This window comes from Haemaphysalis longicornis, unplaced genomic scaffold (genome assembly GCF_048455015.1).
Source record: "Haemaphysalis longicornis isolate Haplotype H1 unplaced genomic scaffold, Haemaphysalis longicornis Haplotype H1 scaffold_2, whole genome shotgun sequence".
Classification (NCBI taxonomy): Eukaryota; Metazoa; Arthropoda; class Arachnida; order Ixodida; family Ixodidae; genus Haemaphysalis; species Haemaphysalis longicornis.
Window position 1 is genome coordinate 189,939,645 of NW_027526295.1, and position 20,442 is coordinate 189,960,086.

The 20,442-nt window shown below is 44.9% G+C and overlaps 2 protein-coding genes across 2 annotated transcripts in view; one reads left to right on the plus strand and one right to left on the minus strand.

Annotated features, from left to right (window-relative positions):
* Positions 1-620: 620 nt before the first annotated feature.
* Positions 621-19,440, minus strand: LOC144169664 (uncharacterized). Its single transcript, XM_077698935.1, has 8 exons — positions 19,265-19,440; positions 18,703-19,146; positions 18,478-18,552; positions 16,251-16,388; positions 15,930-16,026; positions 14,450-14,532; positions 4,500-5,352; positions 621-1,265 (listed from the first exon to the last, which is right to left on the minus strand). Exons 1-8 carry the CDS (start codon positions 19,307-19,309, stop codon positions 1,216-1,218), a joined length of 1,785 nt encoding a protein of 594 aa, XP_077555061.1. The 5' UTR covers positions 19,310-19,440; the 3' UTR covers positions 621-1,215.
* An 86-nt stretch (positions 19,441-19,526) lies between these two features.
* The window catches only part of LOC144169665 (aladin-like), a 33,418-nt gene continuing 32,502 nt past the window's right edge, over positions 19,527-20,442 (plus strand). The window contains exon 1 of the mRNA XM_077698936.1: positions 19,527-19,800. Within this exon, the coding sequence (XP_077555062.1) occupies positions 19,684-19,800 (117 nt within the window). The 5' untranslated portion in view covers positions 19,527-19,683. The remainder of the gene's footprint in view (positions 19,801-20,442) is intronic.

Below are 20,442 nucleotides of genomic sequence, written 5' to 3' on the forward strand. Positions count from 1 at the left end.
TACAACAATTGTATCTCTCGTCACAACTCTTGTCACAAGGTGAATATAATTATAACTCGATTAAATCAGGGCCGGACTGACACCCACTTAGAATTCCAAACGCAAACATTTATGTACTCTGCAAGTTACGTGAATTCAAAAGTGGGGAGTTTCATTTTATGACTTAGCTAGGTTTCAGTATGCATTGCTGTCCTCGATATGCTGTCCGAAATTTTGGGGGCACCATGATTTTACATCTTCGTGGGCAGTTCTGCAGAAGCACCAACGAAAGCAAAGCAACATGGGCTCTTGATATATCCACAAACTACAAAAAAATTTGGCAAGGTTTCATTGGTAGAAACAGAAAGAGAATAACGTTACCCAAGTTTCGATTTCGCGCACTTATTTCAATTCACCAACCTCCTTTCATTTTGTCTGCTCCAGTGCATGAAGGTATGCACCAGGCCAACATGCAGCATACCCCATTTTGTACATATTCAATAGACTCTCTAACCACCAGTTCTGCATATATCCTATTGTTCTGTGACACTACCGCAATGTGCTGGGAACGTTGCCAAGCAAGAAACAGGCTGCCTTGTTTTTTTACATAACAAAAGTGTGATCTAATAGAGTGCTGTCTGTTTCTTTAAATAACCTTTTTGCGCTCCTTTCATCATCAGCAGTGCCAATAAACTAGCTGACATCTGTTACACATAAGAGAGGCCTGTCCCCTTCCCCATCTAACTGGACTTAGCATCCATTGTGCAATTAGCTTAGTTGCCGGAATGCATTTCAGCACAGTGTAAGCCATTTGTACAATCACAGGCAAACAAGTACAAACTCTGTTTCGTACTTTCCAGATAATTCACAGGTTCTAAATGAGGTGGGTCGAGTTTAAACACAGCAGAAAGGACTTTTGTGTCATAAGGTAGGAGTACGAAGCACCAGGAATAAATGAGCTACAAATCAAACAAGAACCAGCAAGACCTTGCTGAATTTAGTGCCCACGTATCCGATCTGTTCATGGCCAGCACACTACCAGATGAATATTTTGTGATGAAAGTTTGCGGTACGTTGATCGTTTAAGTGCTGTGGCCACTTCCTCTTTTTAAACTTCAAACACTAAAATATCCATTCGAGGCCCTGCTACAAGCAAGCATGTTTTCATTTGAAAAAGGAAATCAACTGAGGAAATTTAATATAAACACTATCCAAAAGCAGAGCTTGCATACTCTTCTAAACAAGGCATACATCATCGATGGTCTGGAAGATGTCATCAGCATCATCTGCAAGCAAAAGAAGAACACATACTTAGATTATAAGGATTTGGATAGCCCACGTACATATGGATAGCCCACGTACACACAGCAATACTCACAAATGCCCAGCTAGCATTAACTAACATTACCCACCGCACTCTGATATTGTATAATGAATCTAACTTAGGTAGCTGCCAAAAGCTGTTTTGTTTGATACAGCATATCATAAATGATCTCACCAAAAAGCCCTTTAATCAACACATCTGCTATCGTCCAACAAAAAAGTATTCCCTTACACACATAAAACACCAGCAGTGCCAGAACATGAAACGAAATTACTAAACAACACAAAAACCTCCGCAATAAACTACAGCCTTAGAACAGCTCATTAGCAAGCACAAATGCAGTCGAAGATTCGAATACAAGATAATTTAATGTGGGTCATCACAAACCGCACAAATCTTCTGGGCCTTCTAACGTGAAAGCTCAGCAAGAGGTTTATCTAGAATGGGAAATGTGGAATATAACCAAACTTACGGCACCACAAAATGCTTGCAGAAGCAAGCTTTTTTAGCTACGTGTGCGAGTTTTTATGCCCATGATAAAGGTGTCAACATCTACTACGGCTCGATGGGCTGCGGGTTTGTTTATTAACTTCCCCCTACGTCCTCATCTTCCTCCATATGTTTCCTAGAGCAACCAATACTGCTGGAACCACTAGAATTACCTTTTTTCAGTGTTTTCTGTGTGCTCACAGCTTTGTAGCTTTGTTAGTTAACTCTTTCGCTGCCGCGCCTATTCAAAATCGTTCAATTTGATCGATACTTTGGGAGCGCCTTTTCACAGTGTCCCAGGTGTTGCTCGAACAAGTAAAGCTGTTTAAGTTAGATCAGAAAATGGCCTTTCAAAATCAGTTTTGTTTTGATTTTTGCAATGGAAACGTGATTTTTGACACGCTTTTCAATCACCTGGGTGTGGAAAAGGAGCGTGGTCATCGCGCGTCACTGCTACCAACGAAGAATGCGTGCCACTTGTAATTACTGTGCACCAGCGTTTGTTTTGTGCTATCTGGGCGTGAATGGTGCACCAGCAAACGATTTTCAATCGTCAAGTTCGGACTCTGACAGTGATAATCCCATAAATCGGCTGAAAATGTCAAGCAGTGCCTGTTTGCAAAGCTACTTTATGATTTTAGGCAGTTTTATTGCCTTTGCACACGTTATTCTAAGTGGCGTGGTAGTTCTATTTACTTCAGGACCATTCGCGAACAGTTTACAACAGTTTCGGTTTCGTTTCTGCATCGCGAAATTCATATTTAGCGCTACTACGCAGTTACCCAACTTCAAGGCTACCTGCCATGGCGCCTTGAGCGTCTGCGACTGATCCTCGAACAAAGCACGCCGCTCCCGATTTCTCCCCACCCTAACCCGATTTCTGCGATAAGAACTTCAGATGCAAGTCAAAAGATCACAACCAGTCGCCAGATATCTATTCCGCCGAGGACAGCGCTTCAAACCGGCCTTACACTGCCAGCTGTTTGCCTTCCAGTTTCGTTTCCATACGAGGGTATCTCTGGGCGTCTAGTGTTGCTGCTTAGTTGAACTGTCTATTCAGACCGAGTCTCCGATAAGTTTTTGCACTGTTTCGTTTGAAAACTGTTAGGTGGCACTGCAATAGAGAAGGCTCGTTGTGCTGATCTTTTTCATCACGCAACTGCTACTCGGCCAAAGATCGCAGGGCACAATTCTAGCGCATCGTACCTCATTTTTGCAAGCAAGGCTACAATTGTGAGTAAGAAGATGATAATAAAGCTCAGCTTTATGTTTTCAGAGATAACTGAGCATGATCGTCAACAAGCACCATGCATGTTTTTCGGCATCGTGTGCTTGTCCTAAATATTGTGCTGGCTGTAAATGCAAAGTCAGTCATTGACAAGATGTTTTTACGTTGTGCGGGGGCAAATTGGTTCCTCTGAGAATGTCAAACCGCCAGATTTCTTCCATGGAACCACCCGAAATTGCACATTTTGAATTGGAGGTTGGGCTTCACCGCATGACACGAGCACCGCGCGTGCTATCATTTTTTTTATATCTGGAAAACTGTTCCGCGCACGTCGACAATTTTTCTAGGGCGTGTTTTGAAATGTTTCCCTACAAAATGTACAATCTAATTTTTTTTCTATTACCGGTGGTTTGATATACACAACTCCTTTTTTATCATTTTTTTCAACAACTTGACAAAAATTTTATTTTGATTTTTTTTTTTCACAACTATGATATATAAAAAGTTTAAAAAACTGGTGTTATTGGAAAGGCCGTTAAATAATCTGCATATTGTATTCCTGTAATTAGTGCCTAACCAATTTTTTTAGGAGGAAAAAAATGTTTTCTTGGACCCCTAAAAATTGGTTAATTTTCCGGCGGTAGCGAGAGTTGATGCCTAAAACGTTGTGTATGCTTATAACCAGTTGGTCCACACAGGCAATTGGCAATTTGTACACTATTTCCAAGCACCGGGCTTACCTATGGCAGAACCGAAGGAAACACGACGTTATCGTACAACTTTGCTTAATTCAAATCAAGCTTTTACTTGTTCCAATTTTTCTTGTTTCTTAATTTTTCTTAATTTTATTTTTATTCTGTAACAAGCAAAGCTTTACTTGTTCCAGGGACACCTGGAACGCTATGAAAAGGGGCTCCCAAGGTATCGTTCAAATTGAACGATTTTGAATAAAGGAAAAAGTCAACAAGATAAAGACGTGAAAAACAAATGAGCTTCTTGAGGCATATTCCATCGAAAGAACAAACCTTCAAACTTGAGAGAGCCGGCCACCAATTGCCCTAATTCCAGACAAAGAGATGTACTTCGACAATGCAAGTCAAAACTCACTGCCTGCCAGAGCCAAGCCTCCAAATGTTATTTGTATAGTTGATGTTTACCTATGGTACATATTTCTGTTTTTATAAAAAAATCACTTGTGAATCGTGGATGCGCTTCTGGCATTTTATATTTGTTTCTTTCATGCTCTTAATAAAAAAACTGAAACAACTCAACCAGCTTTCAATACATAATACACGTGCCAATAGACTGCACCAAAGCCTTAAAAAAAGAACTAGTATTGTGTAAACAGCAAATGTGTGATCAACTCTACTGCAAGTCTCATTTTGTATTTGTTCTGCAAGTTTCTCATGTCGCAATGAACAAACGCATAAAAAAAGAAAAGAAAAAGAAAGAGGCCTCTCCATTTACAAGTAGACCTACCTTCAAGCCAAGAGATTTCTTCGGCACTTGCTTCGCTCTCTTTTGGAAAACCAGACACAGACGGCGACCCAGCTGCACTTCCCAAAGCCGCTGACGTGACTTTGGCACTCGGCACAACACTACCACATGATCCATTGTTCAACCCTGAGGTATGAGATGCAGTCTGCGGCCTCTTTCCCCCCGCAGATTTTAGAAGGTTGAGGACGGACACATCCGGTGCAGCTTTGGGGCCACCGTTCGTAGGAACTGAAGGACGCACGGGTGGCTTGTAGGCTGGCACCTTCGGGGCACTCGAAAGAGACTGCGGACAACTGATGCCTGCGACGTCTTCCCTGAAACCTGCCCCTGCTGGCCTCTTGGTTCCAACCCCCTGAGGTCCTGCAGCTCGCACGTTCGCAGACTGATTGACCCTTGAGGCAGGAACTGCGCCTCCTCGTGCCGCCATCGTCGCTGCAACCCTTCCGGGTTGCAGTGATCCGGTACCCCTACCCACGCAAGAAAAGAGGCGAGGACTGCTGTTGCCTCCCCCAGGGCTCCATTGGCCTCGAACGTTGCTCCGCGAACTGCCGGCCAACGGAAGCGAGCGCCCGCCTCCCCGAGGTTCCAAGCGCGGCGAGCCGACGGCCTCGAACGTGGGGCTGTCACGCTCTAGGCCCAGTGCGTCGCGCTTGGCGGCCTCTTCGAGGGCCTCTCGCTGTAGCTGAGCGCAGACGCCCTCGAGCTCTGGCAGCGTCATTGGGTTGACATCGACTCTCTCACATCGGCCGTCCTCAGCGCAGCTGTAGATCTGCACGATGTTCTGCCTAGTGAGAACGAGGCAGTGCCGGCTCTGGTCGTTGACATAGACGCTCGCCTTCAGGAAGAAAGGAACGAAAGGAAGGTGTAAGTGCGCTTTAGCTCACAGTGTTTGGAGCCCAGCAGAGGCTCATGGATTTTTCTGACGTCAATGTTGAGAAGCAAGCGGTACACGCTAGCTTTATCTGCTTATTTTGCTAATTACACGAGGAGCATGTAAGGCAAAGAAATCTGCTTCAGTGAAGTTACTAGAACACAAAATGCATTACTGTAGTAGCAGTACAACCATTTTCATTGACTACTGAAGTGGTTGGTTATAGCCTGCAATACCTCAGAAAACACAATTTTGTTATCCTGCCAACAAGAAAAAGAATTCTTGAATCCCTTATTGTATGACATTGTGTTCTTGCAGTTTTCATGTTTAATGATTAATGTTTAATGACAAAACCACTTTTGTCATTTCCAATAATAACAATTCTGCAGTAAGCAGCAAAGCTAAAGAATAACCCCTTTCTCAGACGTGTTGTTGGCCTTTCAATGCATGTTCTACTCTCTTACTTTCTAAACACAGACTATTGCATTTGCAGGCAGCTCATACTGACCCACGCCTCAAAATGGGCATTTTCTGCACTGCTTAACTGACAACAAATTACAGTGATCCTTTCGAAAGGCCCTTTGACACTGAAACTCCCATTTTCGTAACCCTGTTTAAAAACACAATTTGCTACTTTGAACAAATCACAATGAGATAAAAGACTGATGTCTACATAACCAAAAAGAAGCTGTACTATTTGGCAAACCCAAACTTGTGTTTAACACGGTGCCATTCCCTGCCAGCTTGTTCCATGATGCAAAAGTTCTATGTATCATTCATTCAACACAATTTGCAAGAGAGAGTTCTGTATGCACTCCAATTGCTCCAGAAGCAGGGTTAACCATGCGACAACCCTTAATGAGCGGTTGTAGTCGCAAGACTTACGTGCCTACGCTACACCTGTGCAATGAGGTTTGCCACAGAAGGAGGATCCGGTTAACTCTGACCAACTGGGGATCTTTCATGCGCACTAAAAGTTTGGCATAGGGACGTTTTTCTTTTTGTCTCCTTTGAAAAGATGCCAACTGCCAACTCCAGCTGAAATTGACTCTACATCCTAGGGTTCAGCAGAACAATGCCGTCGCCGCTGATCCAATACAGCAAATTTTTCACAATCGCCAATTTCATAAATATTTTTAAAATGCACAATTTAGATACCTCAGCAAGTGGAGGTGAAAAACACAGATTACAAAAAGCTTCGGCAAAAGGCACTTGAAAAACTTTTCTGCAGTATAAAACAGGCATTTATAGTCAAACCCGTTTATAGCGAACTGCAATATGCACTGCGATTAGTTCGATATATCCAATAGTTCGATATAGCCGAACCCGCTTATAACGAACCTATTTTACGAGTTCGCAATCCGCGGGAGCCACCCCCCCCCCCCCTCCCAACTGCGCCATCCCCGCATGCAGAAACGAACACAGCAAATTAGCCATTACCATACACAAAATAATCCATTTATTGCAAATAATAAAGCTACTTTCCGCCTTAGCTGCCTACTTTGCAAAAAAGCGGTGATTTTTGTTTTCACTTTCATTTTGGCGGCTTCAACTAGCATATCATTCTCTACACGAAAAATTGTTTGTACCAGTTCGAGTCCGTGTCCTCCAAAATCGAAAAAAGCATTGGTGGAGCACATCGACTGCCGAAAGCGCTTCATTGTAAGCGTTGGACGGCTTTCACTCGCGACATCATCGGGAACGCTGGCGAGCTCTTCCCACAGTTCCCCGATGCTGCTGTCTTGGTACGGACTCGCGGAATTTGCGGGTTCCATCGTGAGTCCCGCGCGTCGGAAACAGTTACGGAAAGTGTCGGGCATCACGTCACTCCGTGCGAGGCGCAATGTCTCAGTCGCGGCTCTTGCTCCGTGGTCGTGGCCAATCCACATCTCAATCGCCGCTTTGAGACCATGCATTTCGGCAGCCATTCTAGGCGCGCAGAGTTCGATATATCGGATGTGAACTTCGTTATAAGGAATATTTTCCCCGTGTATTTCTGTAACTGAAATATTTTTGTTCGATATATAGCATAATTAGCTCTATCCGGGTTCGTTATAGCCGGGTTTGACTGTACTTTTAACTTCCGGCACAGTTTTTTTTATGGAGGCCAATTCTGCCGCCAAATTCAATTTCCTCAATTTGGTGACCAAGTGTACCAGTTTGATGCAATCAGGGTACGCCCATTCTGAAAGGACACAATTATCCCACTAGTCTGGAATGGCAGTGTCACGAACATTCATGCGTTCATGTACCGTATTTACCAGAATCTAACGCGCACCTTTTTTTGGGCTGAACACGCAACTAGGTGAAACGAGAATCGGTGGACTACCAGGGTGACAGAGTAGACACCGAGAGACGGGTCTAGAAGAAGGGGGAGGCCAATTGCTCGATGAAGGGACAGAAATTCAAAGGCAAAGAATAGACTCGAGCAGTGTGGGGCAGCAACAGTTAAAGGACAATAAAAGAGGCCTTTGTCCTGCAGTGGACCTAGTGAACTGCGGCTGCTGCGGGTGATGATAAAACAGCCGGGTCTCCGACAAAAAAAGAGGGGACGCCAGCTCTGCTGCTTCTTCAGCCTTGCACCACTAGTGCAATCTGCACCAATTTTTTTGCATACAAGTTCTCCAAAACAAGGTTTTAAAAGTTTAGAAGCACATGCATTTCCATTTGCCTTTTCGAACATCTAAATACCTCGGAAATATTCCCACTTTCCAGTTATGGCCCAGGGTCTCAATGATTGATTGAGCACAGCGTCTGTAACAGCTGAACTAGTCTAGAAAAATAAACCAAGAGTTTATTTCATAGAGACCAAGACCACAAACAGTTGACAAATAGGTCCACTGGTAACAGGATACACTAGCACTCATAGCCAGCCATCTTTTAAAGTGCTGAACAAGCACTTGTTCCAATTTCAGCGTTTTACTCAGAGAGCCAAAATTCTTCACAGACATAGTATATATGGCACAAGGCACACACAAAAAATGGTTACGAGAAAAGCTGCTAATCTTTACTATTTAAGACTTGCCTCTTTAACAGTGCTACAAGGCAAGCAACGAATAGTTGTTTTGAGTAAAAAAAAAAAAGAATGATACCACTACAATGCATATAATGGGAAAATTAAAAAAAAAAAAAGAATGCCATCAAAGACCTGATTGTGTGGTTGAAATGCAGTATAGTAAAACCTCTTTCTTGCACGCAGGCTTAGAGGGGCCATGAAGACAAACCACAACATGGTTGAGTTTGAAAGAACTAGGCTTTGGTAGCACACTCCCCCCTGTATTCTGAACCTCTCCTTTCCTCGAGCCTGCAGTCGAGGCGATCCTTGAAAGCTACCGTATACGCCTCGAGCGCGGCCTGTAGGGGCGCCACCGAAATCCCCCTAGCGGCCCGTTTCGAAAGCAGGCGCGGGAGTCCGCGCCCCGCTCCCCAGTGCCGCCGCTGCTTTTGCGGCACGTTCACGACTGAGATTTACCGTTTGTGGGCGTTTGAAATTCATGTTTGTGTGGAGCAGTCACTCTGTTCGCGAATGGGGTGTGTTTACGAGAGTGTAAATGTTTCCGACGCGATCTTAGTGTGGTATTTCCCGTCTGTATAAGCGCCAGGTGTGTGTCACAGGCCAGCGTCGCGGAACCGGCGTATGATGGAGCCGATTGTAGTTACACTGACCTGAATTTACTAGCCGTGTCTCCGTAACCACCGGTTCCTCAGATGTTCATGCTACGGCTATACACTACGATTTAAATCGGTTTTGTGCGCTTACATAATCAGCGGAGCACTCATACCTGACAGCACGCCAGTTACGTTTGCCAATATTATACCTCAGATATTGATCACCACCATTTACAAGCCAGTCTGTGTTAAATTCGGGAATATTTAACAAAAGTACGACGGACAATGCATAATTATACTCGGGGATCAGCACACGACAGAGTCGTCTTGTCGTGAGGTACGCGCCCGCAGACCTTCATATTCTACATATATCCTCTGCGAGCAGCGCGGAGACGGGCTTACAATATAATCCGCGTCCACAACTAAATGCTTCTTCGAAATATCGTCATATGGCACAGGGAGCCTGCAGAATAAACCAGAAACTGAAATCAGAGGGCCTTATCACATACCACACTCTACCAACGACACATTTCATCGCTTGTTGAACAGCCTACCCTGTATACTTCCAAAAATGTGTCCGCCGTACGATCAGCTCTTCGTTGAAGTAGAAAAACAAAAGAAAAGTGAACGCGATATTTATGTGTGGGATTACTAAAACGTTCATTGCTTGATTCCGCTCCGCGTCCCCCTCCCCGCCCCCCCCACCGATTTCTCGCAAAATAGCAGTGCATTTCGCGTATAGTTGCTCTAGTGAAACCTACCTGGCTTTAGTTTAGACCAGGGGTTCTCAAGCATGTTGGTCCCACGGAACCCTGCTAAGTTCCGTTAAGTGCCAAGGAACCCCCCTCCCGCCATTTTTCATTCCGTTCATGCTACATTAACGTGCAATAAATTTAAAAGCAAGCTAGGGTATCATTTTTTTCCCCGTCGACTTTACGCGAATGCGTACGCTAGCGGCACCTATCTCCAAACAGGAGAAATGCGCATGGGGGTAATATAAGGCCGAGATTCAAGTGCAATAGTTTAACCACGTGGCCCATTTTCGGAGTCTGGCTGGCTACAAGCTGCTGGCGAGATTTATTGCGCAGCTCGCGCGTTTCTGTTATGTGCCGAGATGTGCTTACTGACACTCGGGCGTGAGTAATGGAGGTTCCTTAGATCGATCGCACCTCAAGTTCACCATATAAGACTTTGCAACTGCGGAACCAGGGAAAATTTATCAGTGGCTCGCGGAACCCTGAGGAGGGGCCTGCGGAACCCCAAGGTTCCGCGGAACCCACTTTGAGAAACCATGGTTTAGACGAACGTCTTTAGCATTCCAGAAGCTGCATTGTTTTTTTTTTTTTTTCATTTCCGTTAGAGCTATTATGTTTCTAAATTCCGCATTGGCACAGCATTTATTTTTCTGTGGTTTCATTTCCTTGGTTCTTGCTATATGGCGTGTGTGGGCACATATTTAACGACGCACAGGCTTGGAATATACTTTACATTGTCGCATGGTTTATATTCTTATAAAAGGCATAAGTTATTGTCCGGGATTGGGTAATCACATCCCCGAAACATATTTTTCTGCGGCGTATATATGCGAAACGAAGCCGCATTCGTTGTCCACGCTGCAAAATGAAGCCAACCTCCTATTTTGCCAGTGTCAGGTCTAAACGAGGCGTCAGTAGAATTCATTTGTGCCTGATGTTTTGGAGGTGACATGGGTGATATGTTGCTGCCGTCGCCGACGCCCGGAAGAGCGGCGACGAAGCGCGCAGAGCCGCGTCCCCGGGTAGCTCTTGCAGGCGATGGCGTACTCTACGAAAACGCAGCTGCTTTTTAAGTGACCTAAACGTACTGTTTGCCTATAGTCGTCGCCATAACAAGTTTTTTTAGGGCGCGGAAAGGCGAAAAAAAGCGAAATAGAACCAAAACACTGCACGAGCCCCTATCAGTCACGCAGCGCAAATCCCGTCAACGCCGCGGAGAAGTGGCGGCAGGCGGCGCAGCGATCGCGAAGCTCGAGGCGTATAAACTGGTATATAGGTCGAGTTTTTTTTTTTTTATCTGCACAAGTCACCCCTCGTCTTATATAGCAGTCATTGGCAGAATGTAAATTGCTGTCTGGCAACAATGTGCAAGCGTAGTCCGTGGCCATCGCCCTTTGTGTCGGACTGCTCCCTCGCACTATCAGGCCTAAGTCTTTTTGCTTTTCTCTAGTTTTTCGTCTTTTACTCATCTTGTGTGTGTGCGTGTGTGCATTTCTCTATGTGTCTGCTCCGAGATGAGTGGCGAAAGTCGGCGCCAGTTCACCGCTGCGTTTAAGCTGAAGGCCACTGAGTCGCCGAGCAGAATGGGAATAAGGCGGCGCAACGCCAGTTTGGAGTTTCGGAGAAAAGTGTGCGGTACTGGTGGAGCCAGAAAGCTAAGCTGTACGCGGGCAACCCCCGGAACAGATCGTTTCGTGGACGTCAAGCGGTGCACCCCGCAAAGGAGAACATAGTGGAGGACTTCGTTTGGGAACTTTGCTCACGATCGCTTCCGGTTACAGCGGAGGCCATCCGTGGCCCGGCTCCACGAACTGTACAATGAGTGGATAGTCGGCGACAACGAAAAGGCACCTACTAGCCGGCTGCTGAGACCATCCCTCGCGACCGTGTCAAGCTGGGTGTCCTTCTCTTGGCAGTCGCTGCCCGATGACATGGTTACGCGAGCATTTATGAAGTGCTCCATCAGCAACACGCTCGACGGCACTGAAGATGACAGTGAGAAGCAGTCATCCTCGGACGACTCTGACAGCTCAGACGAGTGACTTCGGCAGTCATAATGAGTGGCAGCAGCGATGGACGGGCGTCGAAAATAAATATAGACATTGTGTGTGCGCTTCTGTGCCGGATTATTTTTTTGTCAACTTTTCCCACCACAAGGTAGGGGGTCGACCTATATTTCGAATTATACGGTAGTTCCACATGTAAACGTATGGCGGTATCCTCCACTCAGTCGAGTCGAGGAAACACACGGAGTAGCGCACGGACTCAGAATACAGCGATCACCTCCTTTCCAGCCACAAAAGATGTTTTCCAGCAATGGCACAAACCAGTACAAGGCTGATTGTTAGTGATCCTAAGGCAGCCATTAATTCTTGATTTGGGCAGGGTCTTTGCTGCAGCAGCCAGAATTCTCAGAGGAGGACAAGTACCAGCAGAGCAAAGCTCACTAATATGGTGCCCGGCCCACCAGGGCCTGTGGGGAACGAAAAGGCGCATGCAACCACCCGAGGTCTCACTTGCCGGTCAATCGCCGCTCACTCATTGCCTCCACGTGAGGAACCCCTCACTTCAGGTGATGAACTCGGGACATTTCAGGAAATAATTTCTCATTATAAGCTCGGTCGCAAGACCTGTCCAGCGGCGGATAAACAGCTCAGCAAAATAGAGGAGGTTATGTGGAGGAAATTGCGAACCGTAACAATTCCAAACCCTCACCAGTACAGTAAATGGCATCTGGAAGCCTTCAATCCTACATGTACTCACTGCAATAGCATTGCAGACCTGGTCCACATTGTCTGGACACGCCCTTCCCACTACGATCCGAACAGAAATGCAAAATATTTAGAGACCTAATTGCTCAACCACAAATCAGGAGAGCAATGAAAAGTCATCAGTCTCGCCCTGGCCACCGCCGAATCCCAAGGGATTCTGATCGATGGTTACGGGGATGAACGGAGGTCTAGGCTAATGCCTTCTCCCTCGTCATTTTAGATGGGTGCAAATAAAAGTTATTTCTCTCTCTCTTAACCGAAAAAAAAAAAAATGCAAGAAATGTTGAAAAACTTCCAAATTTTGTGCTACAGTGACCGGACTGAAGGGTGGGTGAGGTGGGGTCTTTATCTGCACGTCTTTTTTTTTTCCGCGCTCACTCCCTTCCTCTGTGGCACAAATTCGTTTTGCTCTGTGGTTTTCTTTTACTCTTCTTTCCCTCTGGTAGCGTGAATGCCCCACCGCACCCCACCAAGAATGCCATGTTCGCTGCTCAAAATCACCAGCACGGGTGGTCACCCGAAAGTTGTTCGTCTTAACCGAAGAGTATGAGCAAGACTGTTCGTCTTAAATGTTTTTTTTTTTTTTTCAATTGGGTGTATAGAAAACCAAACAAACGTTCCGACGTTGTTCGGCATAAGCGAGAATTTATCTTAACGGGAATCCACTGTATGTTATACTGACCGGTAACTGTTGAAACTAGTTGGGAGATATCCCTATATAAAAATGAAGCCTTTTACCTAGTTATCCCAGCTTTGAAATTTCGTGTCAGTAATTTAAGCGCAAACAGCTCCTTCTGTAAGGTCATAATGCCCTGTTAATTTGCGCTGGATTTTGTCAGCCCCAGGCTGACAAACAATAATACATCATAGCTCAGTGTGAAAAGTGGTACGGGTGTCGCATGCCTACTCTTTGTTTTCCGCATTATACAGCTCATTTTAGTGAAGCTGTTAGCGTTAAAAGTGGTGTCAGCGCAATTCCAACGAGACAATCTTTTGAATGAAGCAAACTTGCATTTGGTCTTCATGGCCCCTTTAATGGACCAAAATTTTATTTCGTCTTCATAGACCTACTGAGCCATAGCTCAGCCAGAGATGCAATCATGCTGCATCCCGCAAGTTTCAATTTGCAACCTTGTCGTAGCTGGTCAAATGGTGATATTACTGCAAATGCAGTTGTTTCCCCACAAGGCATGACTAGCAGACCAGCTTTACTATTCTCAACTGCTTCAGTACATACAACAAAATAACCTGTACAGGCCGGGCAAAGATCACGATTCAGGTTATTCAATACGACCAAGAGGAGAATGCCGAAAACCAGGACAAATTATGGGAAACACACAACTGGATACCAAACACTTTTTATACTTAATCAATTGAACGGTAAAATAGATTTCACGCATTCAGTAAGCACGTTTAAACAGCATATTAAAAATGTATTGCAGTCACTGGGTCTTCACACCACCAATTGATATTGCCTGCCATGTTTTGTTCACATGATCTAGCTGAGATTTTTTTTCCTTTATTTATTTCTGTGAATGGCGTTACCATGCTTAGCGAAATGCTGTACACATTTGTATAGTTATACACTGTATCATGAGGAAATGCTTGCACTATTAGTATAACACTTTGATCAGTTGTGTTTTTTAATTTTCTTGATGTTCTTTCACTAGACAAGTTGCTTAAGATTTTTTTTGGCAAACTTGCTCTGTACAGACACCCAAACTGTCCATATCTTTTGCGTAAAATGTACATGCACCGCTGTTGAACTGCAGAGGGACAAAGTCCTCGTCAGGCGATTTAGCCTTTAGTCTCTGTCCCTGTAGCACACTATGTATTTTGGTTTCTTCGAATGAATGAATGAATGAATGAATGAATGAATGAATGAATGAATGAAAGGCCTTTACTTTTCAGCCAAAAAGATCTTACCTTCATGAGAACGAGGGCAGTGCCCGTTTTAAGGCAAGGCTTGTAGTCTTGACAGCTTTTGTCGATTGTTGCCAGAATCTCGCCTGTTTAAAGAAAGACAACGCGTCAGGGTGAACAAACGTTCGATCCCACAGTACAAAATAGCCCAGTAAGCAGGGCAACACTGCAGTGAGGAAAGCAAGATCTTGGTCATCGAAGCAAATCTGCTGGCAGCTCTACATTATTCTTCTAGTTCATTGGTTTTTCAATGCATTGCCCTTCTGTACATTGCACAAATCAAGAGGCATATAAAATAAAACAGCCCAAAATAAAGCAAACAAATTGATAAATAAATAAATAAAACGGCGCAACACAAGTTCCTTCCTTCCATCCTGTTTTTTCGCTTTATTTCTTCAAACTACATACTAACAAGTACGAACTCGTCTATCAGTAAACATTACTGCAGGGCCATCCCTTGCAGCTTTCTTGGCTGTGCCTTTTCTTTAAATGTTTTTAACATGTCCCACACATTCCTATAAGCGGAAGAAGGTCTGGAACGTCAACCGATGCCACTATGTTCATTCTTCCGGCCTTCCTCTTCAGATCTTTTCGCTCATATGACTAAACAATTACTCCACTGTGCACTGAAACTGTTTCTCAGTTCTGCAGGATTCCTTAAACATGTCCAGGGTTGTTGCATTGCACAAGCAAGTTATGCCACCAGAGACGTTCATAAATGGTGTCTAATTTAACACACCAAACGACGAAACACTGGTACATTTCAAGAGACACTGAAGCAGTCAAGCATTGATGATCACTTAGTGAAGTCAAAGTTCGGAGTACATGGCTCATGTTCCAAGTTGTTTCTGCTGATCAGCACATAGTGCGTTCTAAAGTTCTCTTTTCCTTGCCCAATCCTTCTTGCCAATTTCATGACGTTGGCAGTGCTTACCAGCATAACACATTTTATGCACATTTGTTCCGCTTAAAGCTGTGCCTGAACAAATATTCAGCTAATAACTTAGTATGTGAGTGAAAACCAAAATTTTGAGCTGGTACAGCACCAACCCCATTGGAAACCAGAGCCGCAACATCACTGTTGTGGTTAACAGGAAGCCACAAAAGGCACCTGGCATATTCTCTTCGTCTTTCAAGCTTTATAAATAAATCTTTAGGCTACAGCTAAATAGCAAAACAAAGTGATTACATGAGTAAACCATGCAATGATGTCAACGGTCAGAATTCAAACAGCTGACTCCAGTTCCCCCTTAAAAACCACACGTTTGACCCACCTCGTAAAATAAAGAGGAGGAGTGTCTGCAATATGTTAAGGATAGGGAAATATCACAAAGGTCTAAGAAAATGCCCGCACCTGAAATACCACCAATCGATCCATGAGTTGGGCTGAAATTTCTATTTTAATAAACGTGGCCGACCTCTTAAAAATCCCATTAGCTTCCGACAACTTCAAGGCCCGGAAAGGTTCGCGTAAACGTCTCACCTGTTCCATCTCGCAGAGTGAGAATGTCCTTGGAAGCATTTTTGACAGATACGCAAAGGACAGGTACTTTCCCCATAGGAAGCTGCTGTAGTCGCTTCTGAAGAGAAAGAAATGACAAACGTCGAGCTCTGAGCAAACATAGCTTTGTGGGATGACAAAGTGCAATGAAACTGTTGCTGCATTTGATGGGCAACTCGAACACATGTGGGCTTTTGAAATTTATGGCTTGCTAATGGTCCTCACCACCGAGCCAAGCTGGTCCCCACCTAGCACCAAAAGCTTCCTTGCATTTGACGTGGTATAAAAGTGACTGTATCGTACCATCTTGAGAACCCAGGCAATGGAATGGCCGTGAAGAAAGCGTCCTTTCGAGTTATCCATTTCTAGCTCCTGCTTCAGGTGCTGCCAGGGAGAACGGGGGTCATCTGCTTCACTGCTCCAAGGAGTGCAAAGTAGGTCCTGCAATAGTCAAAGCACAAGAGTAGTATGCATGGGCGTCAGCAGGATTTTGTCTTGAGGGGGGCAAGCCTATTGCATCGCAGGCGGGGGGAGGAGGCTAGTGCTGGTGAGGCTTGGGGGGGGGGCAAGCGCCCCTTTTGCTCCCCCCCCCCCCCCCCCCCCCCGCTGATGCCCATGGTAGTAACAAAGACAATAATAATGAAATATAAAGCAAACATTTAAATACAGCTCACTCTCTCTTTTATTTTTGGCTGAAGAAGACTGCTTTAAAGGGACCCTGCAAGAGTTACCATCGACTGCTAGGAATGTATTTTGGGGCAAAGTCTATTATCCCAGCAATCTCCTCCTGCAAGAATTATGAAAATGCGTTCGCCATCACCGAAACTACGTGCGATATGAAATCGCGCATAATCGTTCCCTCTCAACTCAATTGCGGACAACGCGATGAAAGCTGCGCGCTCTCTTCGGCACCCTTCAATATATCACAGGCCGGGGAGTTTTCTCCTTTTTTCCGCAACGTGGAGGCGCCTATTCCCGGTCTGGTGCCATAAAAAAGAAGGCATGGGTGCCTGCTCGCAAGCACGCGCTCGGGCTGGTAGGGCATTTTTGAAGCAATAAACGTTTGTAGTTGAGTGGTCCCGTTGAAAGGGAAGTATTGAGCTCATCACTCAAACTCCGCGCACACTCAAAGCACAAAAGAAACGGCAAAACTGTGCCTACAGGTTCAGGAATAGAAGAGGTTAGTACACAGCAACGACGACGGCGGACATGGGAGAAATTAGCCGCAAAGTTGACCAGTGACAGCCGATCGGACAGCCATGGCCTCAATGACGAGGCTTAGGCCATGCCAGGGGTGCATAATGAGGAGAACTGAAGAGAGCGCGGTTGGTTTTTCCGCGTCTTTCACAGCGATTTGTGCGCTCACCGCTTCACGTGCACGTGTAATATTTGGCTCAGGTATTCCTGGCAGTGTAATCTAAACGTCGCGCAGGTTTACTTGCACTGCTCAAAGAGTGTTGCAGGGTCCCTTTAAGCAAACCCACAACAAATTTTAGGCATCTGTCAAGACCACAGTTTCAGTGTGAATTTACCAAAGTTATGCGTAGCGTGCAGTTCACGTACATTGCACAATTGCTGAGGATAGCACCAGAAGCTGTGCAATCACTTCACCCATAGGGGTTTTCATAATCGTTGTGGCAAGATTTGGAAACAGCAAAAAGTGGCTATGCTTAAAGCACCAGCATAGATGGATTCAGGTACACCAAAGTAGCTGAATTAACTTCGTCGTCTAATTCATCCCGTAGTCTCGCATAAATGTGTACCCCAACAGTTACCTTTTTATCAAGACACATAGCACAAACCAGAATCAGCTAATTCAATCGTTAAAAAGAAGGTATGTGGGATTATTCGGCCTTCTTGCCTCATCTGCTACACACCCTCTGTCATATAATTATTGAGATTTGGTTGCAAAGTCTGAAGATATTGAGGGAGGCCTGACAATCACCCTCGTAGCCATTTATATCTGCCGCAAGTCGCTATAACGAATGCTGCAACACAAAGAATAGTATTTTTTTTTTAGAAGCATAAGGCATTGCTGTTCAAGGAAGCACGGTATGCGCTAAACACCTGTCAATCCATAAAAACTACGCAATGTCTATCAGGCAGCCTGAGGAGAGTCAAAGATAACACAGATAACAATCCAAGGGGATTTAGAAGCGTATGAGTGCAATTAAAACTACAAGTGAATGCCGATGGCGGGTAGCACAGCAAAGGTGCCAGCAGGTGCCTTATTAGCATTGCCACTTCAGCAGTGCTGCTAGCAGGTGCCATCAGCGTGGGATTCATTGCGACTTATTGTCTGAGCAGTTTGGCCCACACAAACTTGAGCAACCTATCAGAGCTACACCGAGTGAATGCAAAAATTGAGCCTACACTTCCCGCAACCCATAAAAGGTCACTTGTCACCACTGATTCTAACTTAACTGCTTCTTCGTGAAGTCGCATTAGGAATAAATGAAAACAAAAAAGCAACAATGCGTTAAAAGATAAGAAACACCGCGAAACACGCTTACATTACACGCATACTTACGTCATGTGGCTCCGGCTGCCCAGAGGTCCTTTCGTCAGCGATTCTTCCCACACCAGCAAATGTTAGCGAGGAGCGCTGAAACAAAAGCAATGATGCATTGCCCTGGGTAACTGTGAGGGACAAGCGTGGATTAATAAAACTTAAATTCTTCTCTCCATGCACGATTTTATTTTTATACGGTGGGTAGTAGTGTTTAAAAAATACATCTAAACTGTCTCGGCTTACCGACTTGGGCAGTATTCCAGCAGGACCCGGGAACTTTCGCTTTCTTGGCACAACCTCAGGTTCTGCTGGCCAGCCAAGCGAGTCGTCACTGAAGGCGTCCGATGAAATTTCTGTAACTATGGTCTTCGGATCGGGGCATTCCCCCTCTCCCCTTCGCCCTTTCTTTTTCGGCTCTTTTTCGTTGGCACATTCATCAAAATCATCGTCGAAGCAGTTCTCAAGATCATCGGCGCACAAACCCGTGGCTACAAACAAGCTATCTTCATCGTTGCTGTTGGCTCCCGCTTTAGCCGCTTTCGCTTCGTTCCTGTCATCGGCGGTACCTCTCTTCCGGCGCTCAGCTAACGTATCGTGCACCGTTGATTTTTGGGCATTGTCCGACACGTCGGCTGCAACATCCACTTCGGGGAATTCGGAGTCGTCGCCAAAGTCATCCCAGAAATTCTGCAAGAACGGAGTGGCAGCGTGATACAGTGCGTATCAAGAACACGAAGCAAGCGGACCGTACTGATACAGCACCAAAAAAAGTTATTAGAACTAACAACGCTGAATGGATACTTACATCATCGAGTATATCAAATCCCTCATCACCCTTAGGAGTTGCCATAACAAAAACTCAAATGACAGCGGTCCAGTGACGAAAATTCACACACGAGTTACGACGCATTCTTCGCCTTGGATTGAAAGGTCCGCCATTTCTCGTTTACTTCGCGCCACTTGCGAAGTTCTTGTAACTTGTGTAGTATTGGTAACTTGTGTTACCAATACTATTGTTACTATAATTTCAAGAAAAAGTACTATTTATTGCCATAAAATGATTTAAGTGGCTCAAAGCTATAATCGCGTTGGTTAATATTTGTATGCAACTCCTTCACATTTTGTGGGGGTACTTCCGTACTGTCATGGCGGGAATGTGATGTTTCAAAGTTTAATCTCTGGGACGATAGTTTGGTTTCTCATGTGAGCAGGACGGGTGCAGAAATGTCTACGCTTTCGTTATTTCCACCACCACCCGCTAAACAACTGGTTACCCTCTACGAAAAGGATGGTGACTTGCATGCAGGAACTGAGAGTGATTGGAAAGAGCTCTCAGAACGAGTAAGTTGTCCATTGCACAGGCCATGTGAGCGTAATTCTGCCGAATATAATATTCCATTTATATCCCTGTTCTTTGCAACCGCTATAACACAGAGCATCCTTCTGTGCGTCTTGTGTTGTTGTTACCGCTAAAGACCGCGCTTTTGAAAGCACGTTTGTCGTTCAGCTCTGCGTACGTTGTATCGGGTGTGTAGTGTAGCTGTACTAAACGGACTGGTGCTTAAATTCCAGACATTTTGTCAGCTTTTCAGACTTCAGTAGACATTATTCGCTATCATATAGTAATGTATCAAATGACAATTCAAGGATTGTGTGAGGGACCCACCTTAACCAAGAGGTTTTCGGTGTTTCGAAGCTCGCCACACCTGAGCGCCAATAAAACTGTTTTATTGGCGCTTCTTTTTGTTAAATGCACGCTAAGGAAAGTGGCAAGTTTAAGTAAATAGCTGAATTACCGTATCAGTTTAAAAATGTTTCGCACTCCTCGTTAAAGCTCTCTGATGCACTATATCGTAAAAAAAAGAGGGAGATGAACTTCAGACGATTTCCACTTATACCCCAGAACATATTCTGCGATTAATGATTGACTGGACGAGCAACTGGCTATGCATCTCCAATATCTGCGCATAGGCTTGTTAACAC